The sequence below is a fragment of the Petaurus breviceps genome, unplaced genomic scaffold (genome assembly GCF_028583685.1).
Source record: "Petaurus breviceps papuanus isolate PSGF00001 unplaced genomic scaffold, PetGlider_PUasm1.0 90925, whole genome shotgun sequence".
Lineage (NCBI taxonomy): Eukaryota > Metazoa > Chordata > Mammalia > Diprotodontia > Petauridae > Petaurus > Petaurus breviceps.
In genome coordinates, this window is record NW_027187380.1 from 63,769 (window position 1) to 87,288 (window position 23,520).

General features: G+C 39.5%; 1 protein-coding gene across 7 annotated transcripts in view; it reads right to left on the reverse strand.

Moving 5' to 3' along the window:
- The window catches only part of ZNF496 (zinc finger protein 496), a 37,004-nt gene extending 13,992 nt beyond the window's left edge, over window positions 1-23,012 (reverse strand). Inside the window, exons 1-8 of one of the 7 annotated variants that reach the window (XM_069076023.1) lie at window positions 21,762-21,936; window positions 13,194-13,866; window positions 9,538-10,466; window positions 8,344-8,599; window positions 4,047-4,085; window positions 3,057-3,142; window positions 1,177-1,309; window positions 448-597 (exon numbers count right to left, since the gene is read on the reverse strand). In XM_069076023.1, coding sequence (XP_068932124.1) covers window positions 448-597; window positions 1,177-1,309; window positions 3,057-3,142; window positions 4,047-4,085; window positions 8,344-8,599; window positions 9,538-9,927 — 1,054 coding nt within the window. In that variant the 5' untranslated portion in view covers window positions 9,928-10,466; window positions 13,194-13,866; window positions 21,762-21,936. Of the gene's footprint in view, window positions 1-447; window positions 598-1,176; window positions 1,310-3,056; window positions 3,143-4,046; window positions 4,086-8,343; window positions 8,600-9,537; window positions 10,467-13,193; window positions 13,867-21,761 lie in introns of all 7 variants that reach the window. The other 6 variants (XM_069076024.1, XM_069076022.1, XM_069076021.1 and 3 more) reach the window with 6 other exon arrangements.
- Window positions 23,013-23,520: the final 508 nt, after the last annotated feature.

The following is a 23,520-nucleotide window of genomic DNA, read 5'->3' on the forward strand; positions in this document are numbered from 1 at the left end:
ATGCCTAAATCTAGTCAATCATCTCATAAATCTCATCACATTCATCTTTACTAGTAAGTGTGGGGAGAAAGTCTCAGATATATGTAAACCAAAAATAATGCAAAAATGCCATGGGGAAACAGCATAAGGAGTTTTTCTAGAAAACCCATGATTTTCTAATCCAAGGTTGGTCAAAAGTATACATTCTACTCAACACACATGAGATACTATATTCTTCCTGTATTATCAAGGATTTCCTTGATGAAAGTCAAGGATAGTAACAAAGAAGGAACCTTATGTGTTAAGCCCTACCAACACCAAATCAGGTAATTAATAGTCCCAAATTAGAGAACCTTTGGAGAAAGGATGGGGTAGAGATGAGAGGGATTATCCTAATCAAAGTGCTCCGAAGTTAATCTCACTCCTCATCAGAAGGCACTGCACTCTAGTTACTACCTCATTCCTCACCTGTACAAGTAGTTTTGGGGATCTCCTTATCCTGGGGGCCCTGGAATTCCGGGACACATGGCTCATCCTCTTCTACCCGGGAATCTGGTAGTTGCAAGACCTTGGGCAATTCATTTATTCTCTCTGGGACTGGCTGGGGACCTGGATAGTCTATTAAGGAGAAGAAGGGAGGGGATATCTATTTGTCCAGCAACCTACTTGGAGGCAGCAGCCTAAACAATGCTATACTTATATTGAGATGACTGGGATAATTTCCCTAGGTCCCTGATGAGGACAAAGAGGGAAGGTAGAAGGAAAACATTTCAGGGGCACAAGCAGACACCATTCCTGGGGGTAGGATAGTAGAAATCGGTAATACTGTAGATGAAAGGAGGGAAGTGTTTAGGACATTTTCCTCTTACTCCCATTAGTTGTATCTGTCTAAAAGGAAATGGGAAAGGTGACTATGACTGCAGAGAAATGGACTAGGTAAAACTACTGGTCACAAAGGAAACCAGAAGTATTCTTTTTGACCATAAGAGAAAAAACAGGTAGTTATGTATCTGTGATCCTAAATCTGACCTCAGTTTGGGAAGGTATTGAGGTAGTTAGCAGCTATTTTTAGACTCAATCATGAACAAATCACCTAGGTATCATGGGGAGGAAAAGGGAAGTTAGAGAGGCATTGCCATTCACTCCCAAAGCCCCTTAGATTATTAATCCCAGGACAGGAGGGAGTTGAACCCTTACTCATGGGGAGAGAGACTCCATAGTCCTCCTCTATGATGAATTCTCCATAGAAGCCAGTCTGAGCAGGGTCCAGAAGAGACCACTCTTCCTCAGAGAAACACAGGATCACATCCTTGAGCTGAGTCACATGGTTCTGAAACAAGATGAAACAACTACTCAGGACCCATAAGTCCAAAGATGTTGACAGATGTCAGACCCAAGAAGACTTAGGGCCCAAAGCAAAGATGCCCAAATGTCATACATGTACTAGATGAAGAGAATACTTTTACCTCTGACACTGGGTCAGTCATTGAGCAACACAGGTCAACAAGATACTAAAATCCTAGCTTTCCCTATTCTTCAATGAATATTTAACAGAAGAAACCAGAGAGAAGGCAGTGAATGAAGGATGCTATCCACTGCCTGTAGTCCCACTTCTTCCTCATTCTTTCTCAACTATTTAGTAAAGCTGTGGATAAAGTAATGGACTTGGAATCCCTGTGGGGTAAGAAACTAAAGCAAAGCTAGTCTGAAATTCAGTCAAGAGAATTTATTTACTGAGTACTAGCATCTATAGAACATACATTCAAAATTGTTTCTTATCACATTTCCTGCACATGGTAGCAGTGAGAGGGAAGGGGGAGAATGAGGCAAATAAGCATTTACATATTTTTCAACAGTGCCTATATGCCAGGCATATGAAAGGAACTATATAAAACTGTAAGCACTTTACAAATATTATCTCATTTGATCCCCACAACAACCCTGTGAGGTAGGTGCTATTATTATTCCCATTTTACAGGTGAAGAAAACTGAGGCAAACTGAAGCTAAGTGACTTGCCTAAGGTCATACTATTACACTATTAAGTATCTGAGGCTGGATTTTAACTCAGGTTTTCCTGACTTCATACCCAACAGAAGCCTTGACATATGATCTATATTCATAATTGTTATCAAAATATTCCTATGAAGTAGGCTTCATTTGGAGACAAGAGAAAGCTTGTATTCTTAGCCTAGATAACTCTCAGCTATTAAGAAGTACAGATTAACTTTTAGTTTTCTCCACAGGACCATGGCTGTCTACTAGAAATAGCCTAAAAGCTGAGAATCAATACTTAGAAATGTCCGAGTTCGGGCATTTTGATTTTCTTACTTGTATGGAATGGGGATGTGGTAGAGAAAATTCCTATGTCATGAATTTAGCATAAGGAGAGGAAGAATGGGATTTTAGGTACAAAGCAGTGTAGGACTAGGCTATGTTAATAAATGCAAAATATCCAGAATGAATATGTTACAATCTTATTGGACTCTGTTCTTTTCTCATTTGGTATAGTGCATTCATTCAGAGGACAATATTTTAAGAAGATCACATACAAACAGGGGCATATCCAAAGGTTTGTCAAGATGGAACCTGAAAGATTTGTAAGGCTTATTATATACAATAGTATATTTTATTCTACTTTACCTAAAAGAAAAACATGAGGAGTATTCGGAAGAAGTTACAAAGAGGAAAAGTTCAGTTTAATGAGAGGAAAAAATTAATAACAAGGAGAGCTGCCCTTAAGTGGAATGTGTTGCCTCATGAAGTAATGACTTCTCCACATCTGGAGGTCTTCAAGTAGAAGCTTCATGATCTCTTGTCAAATGTTACAGAAAATTCTTATCCAGATTATCAGTTAAACTTGACAACTTTGAGGATTCTTTCAACAACTGTGACTGAGCTAGAATAATCCTTATAAATCCAATTGACTACTTTTTTTTATAGTTAAGGTTGAGGCCCAAAGAAATCAAGCCACTTGTTCAAGGACACATAATTAGTTAGCAGCAAAGCCATGACTAGAACACAGACCTGCTTTCCAATTAGATGAATTTGCCTAAGGAAGAGAGCAATAATAATTTACCTGGGACAGATGGAGTGAGGTCACTTTTTCTTGGTCTTCAGAGCTCCCTTCCTCAGAAAATAAAGGAACTTGGGAAACAGGGGGTACTGAAACAGGAAACAGAACAAATCAGAACAACACACTCCAAAATGCAGTCTTATCACCAGATAGGTAGGTGTGCCTGTTTCTCCTCCTAAAATTATCTTTTTTTCTCTCTTTCTCTCTGTTCATTTTAGTTGCAGACGTAGGTCAGAAAATGAAGATAAGTTGATCAAAGACAAGAGAGGGCAATCTAACAGTAACAATTTCAAGGGACTAATCCCGGGTTTCTAGAGCTGGACCTCAAAAGAGAATATTTAGATAATTATCTAAACCAGGAGTTAGCAAGTACAATATGATTAAATGGGACAACTAGGGTTCACCCTAGCAAAACTCTTAAGTATGAAGAAGTTGTTCTCAGTATGTTACCAGTGAGGGAACTTGGCATAAGGAAATGAGTACTGGACTAGAAGCTAGGTGACCTGAATTCAAAACCCTCTTCAAACACTTAGTAGCTTTATAATCTCTGGGTAAATCACTTACTTTCCCAAAGCTTTGGTTCCCTCATCTATAAAATAGGGACGATATATAAAATATTGATCTCACAGGATTGTGGGAGAAGTTCCTTTTAAAGTTCAAAGTGCACTATGTTACTGTTCTCCCCCTTTTCAATTGAATAAACAATCAGGCTGCATTTATTGTGTGCAGGGTATTGTATCAGACATTGAGGATTACAAAGATGAAAAATGATGCAGTCCCTGCAATTCAAGACATTTATAGGCCAAAAGGGAAATGAGTGGTGAACAAAAGTAACTATAAATAAGAATGTGTTAAATATATAGAGGGGATCAAATAGTCATGAGAAACTAAGGAAGTGAAAGATCACATCTAGTTAGGGGGAAGGCCTCATGGGACAAATAGCACTTGAGCTGGGCCTTAGAGGAGGAAAAGGATTTTGTTTACTTCACTTACTTTTCCCAATAAATCCCTCCTCCTCCCAGAGAGCCATCCCTTAAACAAAGAAGAAAAAAGAAAAAAGTTCAGATAGTTAAACAATACATTCAAAATGTCTTGACACATGTAGTGCTCTAAACTCGGTCAGTCCCCCAATCCTCTCCACATACACACACATATAAAAAATGGGGAAAGGTGCTCTTTCATATTTGAAAAGAAACAGAGGTATAAAGGGAATCTGCACAAATTAATGGAGGTAGGAGAGGAAAGCACAAGAATGCAGGTAGTTATAGATTCAAAGAATATCAAAACTAGAAAGAACCTTAAAAATCAACTAATACAAATCATTCATTTTACAGATAAGAAAACGTTCACAGAGAAAAACTTTGACTTGCCCGAGACACACAAATGAGAAACAGAGAAGGGATTCAAATAGTCTTTTAAATGAAAGCCCAATATTCTCTGTCTAAACTATAAACTTTAGTAAAGGGAATAATGTGACAAAATGCTGTTGAAGTAAGTTGAAGCCAGATTATGTTGTGCCTTAAATGTTAGATCAGATGAAGGAGCTTGAACTGTGGTTGCTAGGGAAAGGGAAGCCAGAGACTTTTCAGCAGGTGAATGTTGCCAGTAGCTTAAAGTTACTTTAAAAGCAATGTGCAGGAAAGAATATAGAAGGAAAGAGTGGAAGCAATAAGAAGAGTTAGGTTATTATAATATACAACTGATAAATAATGAGGGCCTGAACTACAGTGATGGCAGTGACAGTGGCAGTAGAAAGAGGGATAGATGCCCCCTCTCAGAGGTATAATTGAAGGGATTTGGCAACTGATTGGATGTAGGAGCCAAAAGACTGGGAAGAATTCTTGTGTTACAAGTGATTTTTTCCATATTGCTTTCAGTTGTAATTAATTTCTGCTAAAATAGGTACTATTTGGTACAATAAGAAAAACATTGGCTCCCTTTTGCTCTGGCATCAAAGGATGTGAATTCAAATTCTACTTTTTGGGAGGATATTTTTGGAGGGGGGAAGGCAGGGCAATTGGGGTTAAGTAACTTGCCCAAGGTCACACACCTCACAAGTGTGTCAAATGTCTGAGGTCAAATTTGAACTCAGGTCCTCCTGACTCCAGGGCCGGTGCTCTATTCATTTTTTTTTCTTTTCTTTTTTTTTTTTTTTTTGCAAATCCCACTTCTGATGTTTGCCAATTGTATGACCTTGGGTAAGACTAATCCAATGTCTCAATTTTCTCATCTATAAAATGGCAGGGTTGAACTATATGGCATCTGAGATTATTTCCTAAATATATGAGAATTATTAAGGTATTAACTATTGGCTTAAAGTATTACCAGGCTCTTCTCTACCCACTTGGACTTGTGCATTTAAAAAGGAGACTCTATAGAAGAAAAAGGCTTAAGGTATCAGAAAATGAACCCTAAACTAGAAGTCAGAATATCTAGAAATTCTATTCCTAGCTCTATCACTAACTGCATGACTATCAGTGAAATTCAAAAAACATTTATTGAGGGCCTGCCTCATATAAGTTGCAGCCCTCAAGGACCTTATATTGTTTGGGGTGGTGGGGGAGGGAGGGGAATGGTAGGATGTATTTCATATACATAATAAGGTAATTCAAGGGGGTAAAAAAACACTATCAGATAACTGGGAAGATCCCAGAAGATTGCATGTAGGAAGTGACACCAGAGCTGGACTTTAGGGAAGATAAAAATTCAGAAAGGTGACATAAGAGAGCAATGAATTCCCATGAGAAAGGCAGTTAGGTGGTGCAGTGAATAGAAAGCTGAGCCTGGAGTTAGGAAGACCTGACTCAAACCTTTCCTTGGACACTTCTTACCTGTGTGACCCTGGGCAAGTCACTCTTTGTGATTCCATTTCTCATCTGCAAAATGATATAATTATCATACCCACTTCACAGGATTTTTTTGAGGATAAAATGAGTTAACATTTAAATAGCTATAAAAATATTCTATCATTATTATTAATATTATTCTAAACATGAGTAATGGCTTATACAAATGGAGAAAGGCAAGAGATGTTGGGTTGGGGGGCACCTGAAGAAGTGAGTTACTGCCATATTGTAGAAGGAATTAAATGCCAGATTGAAGAGTTTAATGTTTTATTTTAGAGGTAAAAGGGAGCCTCTCTAGGTTTTAGTAACAAAGTAGCCAGAATCAAAATGAAACACAGTTCTTCCCTTCAAGAAATGTACAGTAAACTAGGGAAATAAGAATATAGAAATATAATGAGAATATAATGAGATAAGTGTACACATGGGAAAGGTCAAACAGAAAGGCATGAAACATTTAAGGGAAGAGAGATGACTTCTAGCTGGAGGTATCACAGAAGATCTCATGGAGAAAATTGCATCAAACTACATATTTCCACGTGCTGCAAATATTCAACTCAACTAAAGTTCTGTGTTAGTATAATATATATATTGTATTGCACTTCTCTCTTCTACATCATGACTTTCCTCATTGCTGTTTTGGTATATTGCAGGTTGGCAAATGAAATTAAATGGGATTTTGGGGAGTTTTGCAGAAGCCACAGACAACACATGAAGACAGTGGAAGACACAGAGCCTGTGAACAAATACTTAACCCAAATTTTATAATAAGGTACTGTAAATAGCCATAAAAGTAAAAGAAAAAATTCAGACTCCTTAGATTTTCCAGATCATGGGGACACTGTGCTCCTCATTTGAGGTATTATCTATCTTATATTTTAATCTATGAAAGGACAGGGACTCTTCTTGGTTTTTGTGCCAACAAATGATAAGTGTAGCACAACACACCAAGACAGAAGTGCTTAGGTAATTTAAAAAAAATCTCTTTATACATATATTTTAGATATAAACTGCACAGTCACTTGGATCCAGCACATAACAGAAGAATGAGCTGGATTGCCTTTAAGAAATTGTGAGTTGCTTTTAATGACCACAAAGTTCCACCAGAAACAACGGCCCACTGTTTTAATAATATTCTTCTGGAGTACTGTGGGATACCAGGCTCTAAATTATTAAAAAGCCAGGGTCATTCAAAGAGCAACAGAGAAGACCAGAGTGAGAATGAAGAGGCTACAATAAAGTGTTAACTAAGTATCCACAGAAGTAGCATAAAGGATGAGATGTCTGATAAGAAGTGAAAGTCATATGGCAAGAGCAAAGGACTACTTAAACGAGACAATGTGCTCTTCTAGTATTCAAGCAACATCAAAACATCTTGAGGAAAAATCCTAGCATGGACTTCACTTTGGAAGATTTATGGGAAGTCACGAATAACTGTAATACAAGAAGAAACAACAAAGACAGGCTGCTCTGTAATGCATCAACAGGGATAAAGTATTTACATCAATGAGATCACATATCATTCAAGCACATAAGTATGCACATCATTTGTGGTACTTCTAAGCTACCAGAATATGTCTTAGAGCTAATGTTCCATAAGAAATTCGAATCAAATAGGCCAGCTCTACAATGTCAGCAATGTAAACCTCTTTTGTCTTCTATTTTTTTTTTTGTATCCCAATCAATTTTCCTTGATACAAGGGCATTTAATCTATGTGTGTTATACAGTATATATCATCATAGCACATATAATTGGTAAAGTGTTTTTATATCTCATTTGATCCTGAGAACAATGCTATAATCAAAGTGTGAACATGCATTATTTAAACCCATTTTATAGCTAAGGAAAGAGTTTCAATGAGTCAAAATGACTTGTTCAAGGTTACACAGCTAGAGTAGGAAAGAATCTCCTAGCTCCTAATCCAGTGTTTTTTATGTTATATCTAAATCTAAAGTAGTGGGGAAGAGAAAGCCAGGTAAATTAAAATGGTATTATTTGAATTACAGAAAGATTCTATTTTCAAAAAAATTATTTTAACTCCTTGGTATTTTGCTCTGGTCTTCCCATACATTAGCAGAGCATTTTTCCAGGTCATTAAATATTCTTTGTTATAAAGAATGGAGAGAAATATGAAAGCCAAATTGACAGAAATATAGATAAGTCTACTCTAAAATTATAAGGGAATAGGAAAAAAACAGTATTCCGAAGAACATAGAAAGCAGGATACTAGTTATAAGCAGAAACTGACATTTTCAAATAGGCTCCATTCAGGGAATAACAGAATAGAAAATATCTCACACATCATCTCATGCAATCCCCTGACTTTAAAGAGGAAAAAATTTAGGCCCAGAAAGCTGAAACAGCTTGCTCAAAATTAGTAATAGAATAGAAACCCGAACTTAAGATTTCCTGACCCCAGTCTTGCGCCCTTTCCATTTCTCCTTACCTGATTCCTTTGTGAATGGAGGCCCTTCATCAGTGCCCCTGTTGAGTTGCTCTGCTGATCTTGGGTTTGGGTTCCCTAGTCCCTCTTCTTGGGATGGAGGATGACAGACCCGCTTCTTTGCCAGGATGTTTGAGGGCTCTGATACTGCCACAGGGGATGCTGTGTCTGATAAGAGTCTTTCCTGTTCTGGCCCCCGAACTAGGACAGGGGAACCATCGCCATCATCAATTACCACAGGATCCTCAGAGAGCTGGAGCTAAAATCCCAGAGAGGAAATCTCAGGAACAATCTCTGGGGACAGTGTAGTTCTGCAATGGGCTAGACAAATTCACCAGTCCTTTTCACTCTATTACTTCTGTCTCTAAGTATTCTACCAATCAAATCCATGGCTAACATATCTCCTGATCCAGAGGCCCACTTCCTTCCCATAGGTCAAACAATTTACATAATCTTATCTCCTCTAGGTAATAATAATTATAATAGCTAACATATATATATACATGTGTATATATGTGTGTGTGTATACATATACGTGTGTGTGTATATATATATATATATGCTATATGTATATATCTATCTCTCTCTATAGATATATATAGCACTTACTAGGTGTTAGGCACTGTGCCAGTGCTAATTTGTTCCAGGGAGTCTTCTTGGACTGTTCAAGAGAATTGATGGCTTGTTCCACCACGAACTACCATTGAATAGCTAACCCCTTTGGTTACTAACCCAAATTTGCTTGCTCCCTTTGCTTCTTTCTCCTTTCATTAAACCCAAGTATCCTGAAGATCACAGAACAATTAAGTGCCTATAATACTACTTAGAACACTCAAACAGTAAAGAAAGTCAAAGCAATGACTTTAATGCCTCCACTTTCACACAGAGACCCAAAGCGCTGTTTCTGAGCCTATGGGCAAGATTGTCTTCAATAATCCATGCCCTTCTCCCCACTCCAGTCTCTAGCCCTATTTAACACCAAGTCAGTCAACACTGTTGTGATAAGAGTGGACACTACACACATACACTACATCCAACATCTTTAAAAAAAAAATCATGTCTTCCATTCTTTCAATTCTCTTTCCCTCCCTCCCTTCCCATCCTCCCCACCTCCCACCCTGGCCTTTTTCCTTCTGATTTTGTTACAGACTTATACTACTTGCAGAGGCCTTCTTTCCCAGGCACCTCTCTCCTCACCCACTGCCAAGGTCTCCCAGGCTCTGTCTCCAAATCCTCCACCACAACCACTGCTTGTTCACTGCTTTCTGGCTCCTGGGCTCGCACCCAATTCTGGATCTTTCCAGGCAGGATGGTCAGGAATTGCTCCAGCACTAAAAGCTCTAGAATTTGCTCCTTGGTATGTTGCTCTGGCCTTAGCCAACCCCAGCAGAGTTCCCGAAGTCGTCTTAGAGCCTCTCGGGGACCAGCAGCTTCCTGGTAGCGGAAACGTCGGAAGAGCCTTCGGAAGGATTCTGGGCCAGGGGGTTCTGCCTGTGGGGTAGGGTTCTGCCCTCGGGGGTTCCTCATTTTAATGGGTTCCTCTCGCTCTTTTGGGGCTAAGACTCTGGGGCAAAGGGCTGTAGGCATGATAGATTTTGAAGATGGCTGAGCAGAGGTAGACAGTAACCCTACTTCCAGGCAAAAATCACTGGCTTCAACGTTTATGTCCTTTGTGTTTATTTCAGAGGTACAAGATGGTAAAACTGGTTCACAGGAGTAATGGGGAATGTGATACAATGTAAAGGATGAATACAAATAACTGATGCTCAGATGTGAGACAGGATGGTAGTTTCACCTACCTCTGAAGGCATCTGTGAGTCAATAACATTTAAAAAGAAAGTAGTTCTGTTTACTAAGTACCACACTAGGAAGTAGGTAGAGGAATACAGAAGCAATATATTCAAGTCTTGATGGAATATTGTCCCTGAAGTCCATGTCACAGAACTATGTTGCAGGTGGAATAATGTTGTAATGATTATCTTTGGTGTACTTCCAATAATAAATCCTCTTAGAGTCTAAAATACATTTATGATTATATATGATTCTGTAATATATCAGGTTGTATTATCCCAAAGCTGTAGGATACTGGAACTTTGACCTTGAAGAATTTACAAACAGAAATAGAGCTAGAGGAGAAAAAAGGTATAAATTTTCAAAAACACTTAAAGCATCAACAAACCAATTCAATTATTTATCTACCAGTACTTGAGGATACAAAGAGACCAACTGTCCTTGAGGAGTTTGTGTGTAAAGAAAGAAGACTGGATTTGGGAGTCCTAAGGCAAAAATAATAGGTCATAGATTATAAATGTGGGACACTAGAAATATTTTAGCCCAAGCCCCTTATTTTATAGATGACAAAATGAGGTCTAGAAAAGTTAATTAACTTGCCCATGGTAACACAGGTGGTAAGTAGTAAGTGGCAGAAGATAAATTCTAAACCAAACTTTCTGCCTACAAATCTAGTTCTCCTCCAGACTAAGCCACTTCCATGTCTCTCAATATTTGTCATTTATCTATAAAATACAAGGTAATATCTAATTCACAAGAGTTTTTGCCAGGATCCAAATGAAATAATTTGAAAGTGCTTTGTAATTATAAGTATTATCTAAAGATAAGAATACATTACTATGTATTTTGGTAGGATCTACAGGGGACACAACGTAACAGGAAATGTTTCCAAACCTCAAGGAAATTATAATTAAATTGAGTCAAGGAGTATGCATGTCAAAAGGCTAAATAAACAAACTTTTTTTTAAAAATCAAGATGATTTAACAAACAACTTAATGTACTTTATTGATAATAAAATATTGACAGCTATAAAGCAACATTTCGAATAATCTATAATTAAGACTGACCTTACTCTAAATTTGTATGAATTAACAGTTTACTTCATTCCCTTCCACAAGGTCTTAACCTGGAATCCATGGATTTTTAAAAAATATATTGATAACTGTATTTTAATAAAATTGGTTTCCTATGTAATCCTATTTATGTTATACATTTATAAAGTAAATGAGAAGAAGCCTATAGGCTTCACAAGACTTCTAATAACATAAACAAAGCTAAGGACTGCCCTAATATGCCATATGCCTTGTGTGCAAAATCATAAATATCTTTCAGTACTATTTTTATCTATGCCCAGAAGCTGAAGTTAAAAAAAGGCAGTGATTCCTTTAATGGCACCTGACCAAAAGCTCAATACCATCCACAAGATTATACACTCTATAACCTCCAGTAACAACTAGCTATGGTACTGTGTTGACAATAGAAAGCACACTAAATCTGGAGCCCAAGAACCCAGGTTTAAGTCCTGACTATGTCACTTATGATCTATATGACTTAGACAAGTAATTTAACCTTCCTGATCCTCATAGTATTCAGCAGTTAAACAGGGAAGGGTAGGAGGCTGGGGGGAAGAGGGAGGAAAGGGGTGATTTAATGACTTCTAAGGTCCCTACCAGCTCTAAATCTATGCTCCAGTGACCTAATAGAAACTCTTACTCTCCCTTACATTACACTCTCTCATAAGCTTTATAGTCAAACGGGCATCATCCTCTACAAAAAGAAAGATCTTTCCTGATTTACCCAAGAGATAATACTTTGAAAGTTCCCAAATTATTTTTACCTGTTTATTTGTGTACATAAGGACAGCTAGGTGGTACAGTGGATGACATGAGTTCAAATCTAGCCTTCAGATACTAGCTATGTGATCCTGGGCAAGTCAGTTAACCCTGTTTGACTCAGTTTCCTCATCTATAAAATGAACTGAAGAAGGAAATGGTAAACCACTTCAGTTATCTTTGCCAAGAAAATCCCCAATTAGGTCACAAAGTGCATGACAGAACAATATTTGTGCACAGGTTCCTGATCTCTCTGGTGAAATCAAGCTCTCTGAAGGCAGGGGAATTTCTTTTTTTTTTTTTTAATTCTGGTTTTGTATTCCCAGCTCCCAGAACAGTGTCTAAATTTGTCCAATTTGAATTCTCCTACTGAAGTAAATAAAAAGCAGCTGCTCACCACTTCGCAAAGATAATCCCCTTCTTACACTTCATTTTTGCAAAGGCCCTCATAAATAAAAAAGTTACATTTTGAACCCAGACTCAAACTCCTCTTCCCATAGATAACTGTGGAGGGAGCCTAAGCTCCTTCCCAAATAGGTTTTTAATTACCCTTTTCTCCTCTCCATCCAATATCCAATATCCCCCATCAGAAGGAAAGAAAGAAAATGCAAGGGAGATTAGCTCACTAACACAGGCAGGGAAGGGGGCAGGAAGGTTCAGGAAAAAGCAACTGTAGACTTAAGAAAGAAAGGAGCGGAAAGGACAAAGAGTAAAATAAAGAGAGATAATTAGTGGAAGAGAGAGACGGAAAAAGGGAAAGGGGGAGGAGGAAGAGGGAAACATAGATAAGAAACAGAAAAAGAAGAACAAGGGAGAAAAAAGGGAAGCAGTTAAGTGATGCTCAGTAGGGAAGAAATAAAGGAGACTTGTCAGAAGGAGAGAAAAGAGAAAGGTAGAAGGAAACAAAAATAGAAGAAATTTAGAAAAAGTGAAGATGATGGGGAAAAGGACTGGGGCGGACAGAGGAACAACTAGAAGCAAGGAGGAAATCTTAAGAAGGGGGAAGGAAGGATAGCAGGGGAAAGAGAAAACTTGGAGAAGAGAGAAAGATGGGGGAAAGAAAAAGTGAGTCGGGGAGACGATGGAGCAGCAGAAGGGAGAAAGGGCGGGAGGGAGGTAAAAGGAAAGGCAAAGATGGGATATCAGTTTCCCAACGAAGTCTCCCCGAATCTTGGTCTCCTTCTTGTTCCTTTGCAGGTTTGGGAGATTTTGCAGTTGCCCAGACTCACCTAGACCCGGGAGCCCATCTCAGAGTGGAGTCAAGTGAGCCGTGTGCAGCGAGCCCGGGTGGATGCAAAGGACAGAGGGAGCCCTCTAGTTCCCTCCCTAGGGACACTTCCTGCTCCTCTCTAGGACCTTGGAGGTTTCAGCATCTCAGTGGTTTTCCTCTACTCCACCCTATTCCTCACACAAGATGTGTATTGGGGGTGAGGGGGCGGGAATGACATTTGAAACCCCTCAGCCCACAGCATACAAACATGCTGGTTCACACTACAATCTCTTGTCTCCCTGCATTCCAAGGGACTTCAATTCCTTCAGCCAGCTCTCTCTTCCTGGAAGACTCGGGTTGGGGGACGTGGTAAATATCTTTATTTTCTGGCACACTACATTATGCACTCCCAAACTTCACAGTTGGGGATAAGGTACTGTATCAGAGGAGAGACACAATTCTGTCTCTAGGCGGATTAGAGCAAAAGAAAGGACAAATAAGTCTTTTGTGTAATCTGCACTGGTCAGTGAAGTAGTAACCAAAGAAAATTTCTGGACTGGGAGGGTGCATTAATGGATAGAACTGGCAGTAAAGGATTGAAAGGGATCAGAGGAAGAAGATTCTCCCCACCCCCAATCTATCAGCCTAGTGTTTTTCAAATTTCTTTTCCTGGGGGAGGAGCGGAGGTGTACCTGAAAGGGAAAAGACCTCATTATAGCGGTGGAAAACTGTGGAAAGGAGGAATGGAGTGGAGAGAATCGCCAAACTTCACTCCAGAATTCACGAGAAATAAATGAGATATATTTTTCCAATTCTTTGCTCCTCTGATACCTCTATATTTACTGTACCTAAACTCCATCCCAACCCAGCTCCCCAAGAGGAGTCAACAGTCTTTGGCCAGGTTACCCTCCATCGCTCCCAGGAAGAAGCCATCCCCACAAGAGTGTGAATGGAGGAACTGATGGGGATGCAGGAAGTCCGACAAGTGAGAAAAGTAATACTTTGCCAGTAACACAGATTTCTTTTCCTTATCTCTCATACACACAAAAAAGTAGCTAAACACTGGTCCAGTTCCTCCCCCCCCCCCCCCCAGGTTTCTAATACAGAGGGGTGAGAGTTTGTTTTTGCCGCCTTGTGTAAGCAGTTTAGAAGGTTCCAGAACAATTCACAGGGAGCTCTGTAGCTCAGGCTTCAGGATACTGCGAAAATTTCAGCTATTTTTCAGAGGGCCAAATTCTCCAAATTGAAAAGTTTATTCTAGGTCCTTCAGAATCAGAGAGCCACAGGCATTTCCTTATCTTATCAATCAGTAGATGAAGAAATGTAGCTAGCTATGGGTAACTCACTGGAACCATCATAGACAAGGTAATCTGCTCTGTAATTCCCTTACTTTCTAATGCAATGACCTCCTCCTATTAAAACATAAACTTTCTCAATGCAAGCCTCCTCAATTTAATTAAGTAAACATTAATTAAGTGCCTACAAAGTACAGTGTAATGTTAGTTGTTATGGATACAAAGATCAATCTGCCTCAAGGAATCTAACAGAGAGGATAATATGTTATAATATATATGTTTTAAGTGCATACATAGCATAGTAGATGTCCCAAGAGCTATAGAGTTATTGTAAGGGTCACAGTGGTTGTTTTTGTCCTTTTTTCTAGAAAATGACTAAAGAAAGGCATCAAGAGAGTGATGACTTGATTTCCTCCTGAAGTGGATATGAGTGAGGCAGAGCTATGTTGAAGTCAATGAGATAATGAAGGTTAAGTGCTCTTGTAAACCTTTAAATTTAACAAATTTCATTCTTATTAATATTATTTAAGAGGGCTGAGGAGAGGAAGAGGAGAGATCAGGGAAAAGAAAAGGTTGAGTTACCACTTCAGGTAGGACTTAGAATTTCCAACAGGCTGGAGATATGGAGTGAACATTCCTACCGTGAATTACTGATTAACTTCATCCAACTATAGTTTATACTTGGCAACTCCTCAACACAGGATATCTATTTAGAGTTGGAAGGAACTCCCTTCTTTTGAGGATGAGGCAGAGAGAAACTAAGTAACTTATTGAAGGACATATAGACTATGATTAGAACAAGTGGGGATTTATTCTAAGTACTAAAATTTAGAGGGACAATGTTCATCTTCGGTGTGCAGTCAAAATTTCTCTTGCACTACTTGGTGTATCAGATGGAAAAATAGCCAGAATATCAAGGGCATAGCTATTTCCCAAACCATTTGTCTAATGTGGACAAGATTTCCTCTTTCTTGGCCCTAACTTCTTGGGCTCTGAATACTCAAGTCAATTTTCTATTTCACAGCTGTAGCAGCAGGTTAAAAGAAAATCTATTTACACATAAGTTTTACAACAAAGCTTTTTGGGGGCAAACTTAAGTATCAATAGGGACAATATCTTCATAGTGAGTATATTCCAAAAGATTCTCCAAAGTTTACACTCCAATTTACCTTATAGAATGTGTCCAGAATGAGAGCAATTAGAGGTACAAAAATAATTAACATTATAAAGCATTTTGCCTCAGTTCCTAGAAAATCCTAGGCAAGGCACCGGTCAGAAAAACATCAACAAAAAACCTCATTCTTTTTGATTCCCAACAACCAATGTAAGAGGAAGGGAAGATTTATAGAATAATCTCACAAACTTCAATGTCAGTAATCTTCCCAAAAAAATGGGGAAAATGGGGGAAAAAAAGAGATACTAAAGAAATCTGAAGTAATGGGATGGGAAGCTGAAGAGCTAAGGTCATAAACTGGCTCTACTATATTATCCCTACATCTACATTATCCTTCAACCTTCCCAAAAAGCTAGGATTTCCTCCTGTACAGGGTCTAGGGCACAGATGTTTTATTTTTTTTTTTTGTCTTGAAAACCCCTTTGGCAGTCTATGGATGCCTTCTCAAAAAAATACTGCTAAATGCATAAAGTAAAATATCAATCAAAATCAAAAAGGAAATTAATTCTATTGAAATAACAGCTATCAAAAAAATTTTTTTAATTCTTTGGACCTAGGTCTACACTATGTCCATGGCTTCTACCACTTCCTCTTGAGTTGAGTAGGAACTATCATTGTGGACTGGGCTATTAAGAAGGCACAGAGCCTAGGTTTTGGCTGCTACTTCCTAGGTATGACTGCGTCCAGTCTTCACTGGTAGCATAATGAATATGAAGGTTTTTGAGATCTTGCAGAAATTAATTCCTTCTCACTCCTTTTCTTTTTTTTTTTTTTTAAGCAATCGGGGTTAAGCAACTTGCTCAAGGTTACACGGCCAGTTATTTCTGGGTGTGGTGCCGAGTATCTGAGCCCGGACTTGATCCAGGTCATCCCAACACTGGAGCCAGCACTCCTACTCGCTGAGCCACCTGGCCGCCCCTAAGCAATTGGGGTCAAGTAACTTGCTCAAGGTTACACGGCCAGGTGTTTCTGGGTGGGTGCTAAGTGTCTGAGCCCGGGGTTCGATCTCCAGGTCTTCTCAACACTGGAGCCGGTGCTCTTACTTGCTGTGCTACCTGGCCGCCCCCTTCTCACTCCTTTTCACCCTTTATTCCCTGAAGTACTACTTTAGCCCTGTAGTAAATAGGATCTAAACCCTAGTTCTCTGAGTCCCAAGTTAAAGAACTCAGTATATACTGAGTTATATACTCAGTAATACATATTTTATTATTTTGCATATACTATTATATTTTTATACCTACTTCACAGGATTGATTTGAAAAAAGTATTCTGTGAACTTCTGCTTTCTCTACCTTCTCTCTGTGACCCTCATAAGCTCCCACAGGTCTGGTGGTTTTCATGTCTATGCATATAACTCTTAGATCCATATAACTAACCTCTGCCTATCTACTGAACTCTACTACCCCATCTCCAACTGCCTACTGAATTTCTAAATGGATATGCCACAGGTATCTCAACCTCCATATATCTAAAATAGAATTCATCTCCCTCTTTTCTCTCAAACCCACACCTCTTTTTTTGTTTTTTAATTTTTTGCTTTTTTTGGAGGGCACTCACTGTTCCCTGAATTCAGCATTTTTTTCCTTGCTTCACTGTCTTTGTACAGGCTGTGCACAATTTTTGGCACTACACTTCAACCTCATTGGTGCTTCATGAAATCTCTTTCTTCAAAGTTGAGTTCATATGTCATATCCTTCAGCAGGATTTTCCTAAATTTTCCTTCCCTAGTTGCTTATGTCCCCTGCCCAACTATATTTTGTATATACCTTGTAGATACTTTGTACATACTTATATATGTACACATTATCTTCCTCAAAAGGATCAGTGAGTCAATAAATATTGATTAAGTGCTTTCTAGGTGCCAGGCACCTAGAAACCACCTAAGTTTGGGGAAAAACAGTCTCTGCTCTCAAGGAGCTCACAATCTAACTGAGAAACACCATACAAACAACTATGTATAAACACTGGAAAACTGCAGATTATTAATAAAGGAAAGGCATTAGAATTAAGGGAAGGTTGGAAAAAGCTTACTGTTAAAGATGTGGTTTTATATGGGACTTGAAGGAAGCCAGGGAAGCCAAGAGGCAGAAATGAGGAGGGAGAGAATTCTAGAATTCTAGGCATGGGGGACAGCCATTGAAAATGACTAAGAGAAAGTTGAAATGTCTTATTTGAGGAAGAGCAAGGAGGTCACTACCACTAGAGGGAAGAGTATTTGGGGGCATGGAGTTATAATATGAAAAACCATAATTCCCTTCTCAGGTATAAGAAGACTGGAAAAGTTGGGGGGGGGGCAGGTTACAAAGAACAACAGATACCAAGCAAGATTTTATGTTTGACCCTGAAGGTTGTGGGGAGTCATTGGGATGTGTTGTATGTCTATGTTGGGGTGTTTTAGGGGAGAATGGGAGTGGTTGAGATGGTCAGACCTGCACCGTAGGAAGATCAATTTGACAGCTGGGTGGAAGAGCGACTGGAGCAGGGACAGACTTATGACAGAGACACCAAGCAACTATTGCAATCAGTTCCAGAGGAAGGGAGGCATACTCGAGAGATGTGCAAAGGCCTTGGGAAGATTCAATATGGGAGGTAAACAAAAATGAGGAGTTAAGGACAAGCACCTAGAACAAGGTTTTCAGACTGGGTAATTTGGGAGGATGGTAAAAGTAATGAGAAAGTTAAGAAGAGGGTTAATAAATGTGAATGTTTGTAGGAAGTTGGCAAGCAGCTGTCTAAAGCTGGAACAGACCTGAGAGGTCATCTAATCCCCTTATTTTTCAGTTGAGTAAACTGAGGTCCAGAGGTATTAAATAACTTAACCAAGTTGACTCAAGAAGCAAATACCAGAGCCAGGATTGGAACCCATGGCTATTAATTCTTTGTCTAGCATTTTTTCCACACTGGCTCTCAGGTAATCTCTGGGAGGGGAGAGACTATTTAGTTTTTATTTTTTACTTTATCATCACCTAGTGTAGTACTTGGCACATAGTAAACTCTTAATAAATATTTGCTGAATGTTGCCCACAATAGTTAAATCAAAGTCCTACACATAATAGATGCTCAGTAACTACTTATTGGCTCATAGACTTCCAATGATGAGACCCCTACCTCAACTCTTTATTTTTTTTTCCTTAATTTTATGGTATTTCTATCTTATAGGCTCATAAAATTTGAACTGTGAGCTGTCTTTCCATCTCCCATGGAGCTAGCTCTCAGCTGAAAGGGCTGACTGCAAACTAAATTCCTTAGACAAAAAAAAATGGGGGGCTAGAAATAATTTCATCGAAATCATATTCCTCTGGGTATTAATAAACATATTATCTCCTCCTTACAGAATCATAGAGTTGGATATAATCTCAAAGGCATGTTAGTACAATCTAAACCTGAACAAGATGCCCCTCTGCAACATGTCTCACAAATACAAATTTTGTTTGAGGAGAAATGTTTTATCTTAACTAGAGCAGAGGTATGCTGGAGTTGCAAAGTAGAATTCTATTTATATGAGCATCAGAACACTTTTTACTGCTAAAGTAGGGCAAATAATTAACTTACAATTGTTCTTCTCCATTTTCTAAACCAGAGTTCATGCAGCACAGATATATCCTGTCCTTTGGTTCTGGCAATGCAGGGTATCTGTGGGGTTAATAAATACACAGCCCAGGCCTAATGCTTAAGTATGAATAGAAAGACATAAGGAAGAAGAAGATTGGGAGAAGGTAAGAAATAGTCCCCTGAGGTCCCCTCCAACTCAAGCATTCTGTGATCTTGTCCAGTCCCTCTGAATTGAAGCCCCAAATCACACTGCAATTGAAAAGGTCAGATCCTGACCTGACAGTACTCAATCAGCTGTTCAATCAAAATCATTTAGTAAGCCTACTATGTGCCAGGCACAGTGCAAAGCTCTGGGGATACAGGGACAAAAGTTAAACAGTCCCTGCCCTCAAGGAGTTGAGTTCTATTTGGAGGAGAGAATATGTATATCTAAGTATATAAAGAAATATATACTAGATGAATATAATGTAGCTTGGGGAGGCAGAACATTAGCATTTTGGGGGATCAAGAAACACTTTGTATAAAAGGTATTGAATGAGTTACATTTTGAAGGAAACTAGGGCTCCTGAGAGGTAGAAGGAGGGAAAGCATTCCAGAAATGCTAGACCATGCATTAGGCAAAAGAGAATAACATGTAGGAAAGGCCCTGGTTACATACAGCTTTATAGGTTTAGGCTTGATCTTAGAGATAATAGAGCCACTGCAGTTTACTGAATGGAGGAGTTATAAGGTTAGACCTTCACTTGAGGAAAATCACATTGGCAGGAAGATGGATTGGAATGGGGAGAAACTTGAGGCAGAGAGACCAAAGAGGTTATTGCAATACTATAGGTATTAAGGACCTGAACTAAGGTTCTGTGGACCTATGAGAAAGATGTTAACATAGAAATAATAAGATTTTGCAACTGATTGCATATGTGAGGTGAGGGAAATGAAAACCTTGTTTTAGAAATAATTACTGACTTCTTAGATATTTTTCCTCATGTTATGTTAAGCTTGAAAGAACAAAAATAAGAAAGGGGGATAAAATGGGAAAGAAAAGGAGGGCAAAACTGAGAAAGGGTAGGAAGGGAAGAGATAAAAAAGGAGAAACAGGTGAAAATGTTTTAGGCACATCAGAAGACACTAAAGATTCAATCCTCTCATGTTAAATCTTAGAAGGGACTTTATAATGCATTACAAAAGCAGCCTTGTGTAGGGGAAAGACTTGGATTAAGTCCTTATGCTTTTTTATCTTTCACTGAGGAACGAAATTCTCAAACTAGCACTTTTTCCATTGTTAAGCTGATTCAGTTCTATCCATTTCAGGTTGTTTCCTAAACTGCTCCATTCACCAAGGAGCACGCAGAGCAAGCAGCAGAAGAGTGCAGACCCCCATTCCTCCCACTTCTCTTAGTAAAGCAACAAGCATCATCCATGGCCAAAAGTCTCCTTTCTGTTCTCAGCAATTCAACAAACACCCAAGACAGTCATAACCAAAAATTCCATCATTCAAAGTAGATGCATGTGAGGGTGGGAAGGATCTTGTCTATGACCCCATTTGTATATGATTGAAGGAAAATGGGAAAAAAGTCCTGAGTACTGGGAAGGTTGTGGAACCAGGTCAGAATGTGCAGAAGAAACAAAGGTCATAGAAATTTTTGAGTCAGGTAATGGACTTATATGATCTGTGGATCCATAGATAACAGCAGCAAATGATCAGTGTTTATTTTCTGCATATTTCATATTTATTTATATGTATACGTGTTATTTTCCCTGATGAAATGCAAGTTCCTCGAAGGCAAGGAAATTTTTTTTTGTCTGTAGAGAGATAGTGCCTGGCATAAAGTAGGTACTTTAAACGTTAGCTGACTGATTGACCTTTAAAACTGGTTGCTAGGTAATGGTGAGACAATAAGCCAACTCATCCTCCTCCTAGGAGGGAGAAAGGAGTGAACCTTGGAGAGAATATAAAGGCATCTGCTGATGTTTACATGAGAAAGCTAAGTTTCAGTAAATACCACAAGACATTATGAATGTCACAGGAACCAGGATAAAAATTTAGAGTCATAAGGGCCATTAGAAGTGAGCAAATCCACCCCTACCACACACATAATTTTATATACGATGAAAGAGAGGCCCACCGAAAAGAGATTTGTCTAAAGCCACAGGCCTGAGTCAGGCTTTCAGCCGTCTGATTGTCCATCTTGCCACTGCACGACAATAAAGGAAGGGGACCAAGAAGGCAGATCTGGAGAACGCTAGTGACGAGTTTTCCATGTTTCCAGCCTCCTTTGCTGCTAATCCCTAGGGTACCCAGGCCCGGCGGCCATTGAGTGGGGCCGAGGGCCGTGTTGGAGAGGACCCCCACAGCACCAGGACCAGGGAAGGGCAGTCACCGGCTGGGGCGGGAAACCTGCTGAATAGACCCCCGGGATGACAGCGTGTGAGGGGGGGCCCGGCTGCTTCCGGCCTGGAACCCGGCCTCTCCCCCAAACAGAGGGCCCTGCCCGGCCTCCTTGGCGTGGCGGCGGCGGGTGTCTGGCCGTGGGCCTGCCCCACTTTCCCCCTCCTGCGGCCCCCTCACCTCGCTGCACTCCCCACGCACAAAGTCGGTTTGCCTCTCGTTCTTTCTTACCCTCCACCTCAGGAGTGATCGGAATCTTTGGTCGGAGTCTTGGGGTTTCTTCACTTCATCTCCATTCGCTTGCCGAGGACTAGGGGAGAGCCCAGAAAAGAACTGCTGATTGGCTTGGGAGGGTGACGTCACACGGGAAAAAGTTGGGACCGAAGAAACCTCTGCCCGACAGGTGGCGCAGCCCAGATGCGGGTCCTGGGTCAGGTCTGTTTCCTCTTCTAGAAGACGGAAGATTCCCAGAGGAAGGTATCCCATCTGTCCGAAGGCTTCATTTTTTAAACCCCTTCTGAAGTATCTTCTCATGGCTTTGGAATGCTTCCACTTGAAGAGGAGCTGTGGCATAGACATCTAGGAAGGGCTTCTTGAAAAAGAGAGGGCTGTGAGGGATAAAGATGTCCTCGGGCATTCTGCGAAGGGCATGGTGAGCAATACATAGGAGAAGAATACTAATCAGCCAAATAGTCGTCTTTACTTTGAGAACTCTAGTGTTTGCTGAGGAGACTATCCAGATCTCATCAACTCCAGACGAGGAGGAAGCCTTCTGAATACGAATTTTTATTTCACTGCTTCGAGAAATATTGCAAGTTTTCTACTATGTCGTTTGGGTTTCAAGCATAGAGTGGACAATCAGTTGCTAAAGTACAAACGAAAGGGCTATCATACAGAATTGCTCATCATTTACTATTAGATATCTAGTTGCAATTAAGACTGGACTTTGTAGAAAAACCAGACACAGTCCTTTAGTCTTTAGATTTGTTTGTAAAATGAAGACAGTGTTGGAGAGACAAGGGATTCATTAAACACTAGAGTGCTTATGATTACAAGTAAGAAGATTGAATTGGAATCCTTCCAACTCCAACTGTGTGATCATGGTCGGATTAATCTCAGTCCTTTGATGAGGCAACTAGCTGGGAGACTGAAAAGAGTACTAACAGTGGTCAGTTCAAATCCTGCCTTTGGTGCTTACTACCTGTGTGACCTTGAAGGTCATATAACATTCTTGAACCTCGGTTTCCTCATCTGTAAAATGAGGGCCTTGAACTAGGAGACTTCTGAGGTCCTTTCCAGCTCTGAATCTAATAATTTGATTTATCATCTATAAAGTAGATACGATACTTGCAGTATCTACTTCTTAACTATGTTCTTGTGAAATAAAGTACAATTTTTAATCTTGAAGACTATTCTATTGTAAAACATTTCTTGAACTTGTGTAATGATACTGTGCTTGAAAGTGTAAGGGAAACAAAATAAATTGCGGTATCTATTTCTCTCTTTTTTTTTGGAGGGCAATTGGGGTTAAGTGACTTGTCCAAGGTCACACTGCTATTGTGTGTGTGTGTGTGTGTGTGTGTGTGTTAAGTGTCTGACAAAGGACCCCAAACTCAGGTCCTCCTTACTCCAGGACCAGTGCTCTATTCACTGCGCCACCTAGCTGGCCCGCAATATCTGTTTCAAAGGATAAAACTAATTGTAGTTAACAGGTAGATCTGCTTTACGGTCTGCAAAGGATCTGTGAGTTCCTCAACATGAGTTATACCCTCCACTATACTCCTGCTAGAATTTATTAGGCAATTGTAATTGAGCCATAATAGTTGAAAAATTCATCATACTGTAGCCAGCTTGACCATGTAAAAATTTTTTTGAGAATATTGCTATTTTTAATCATTCAAATAGCTAAATATCTGTTTCAAATTCTGTATTATGCACA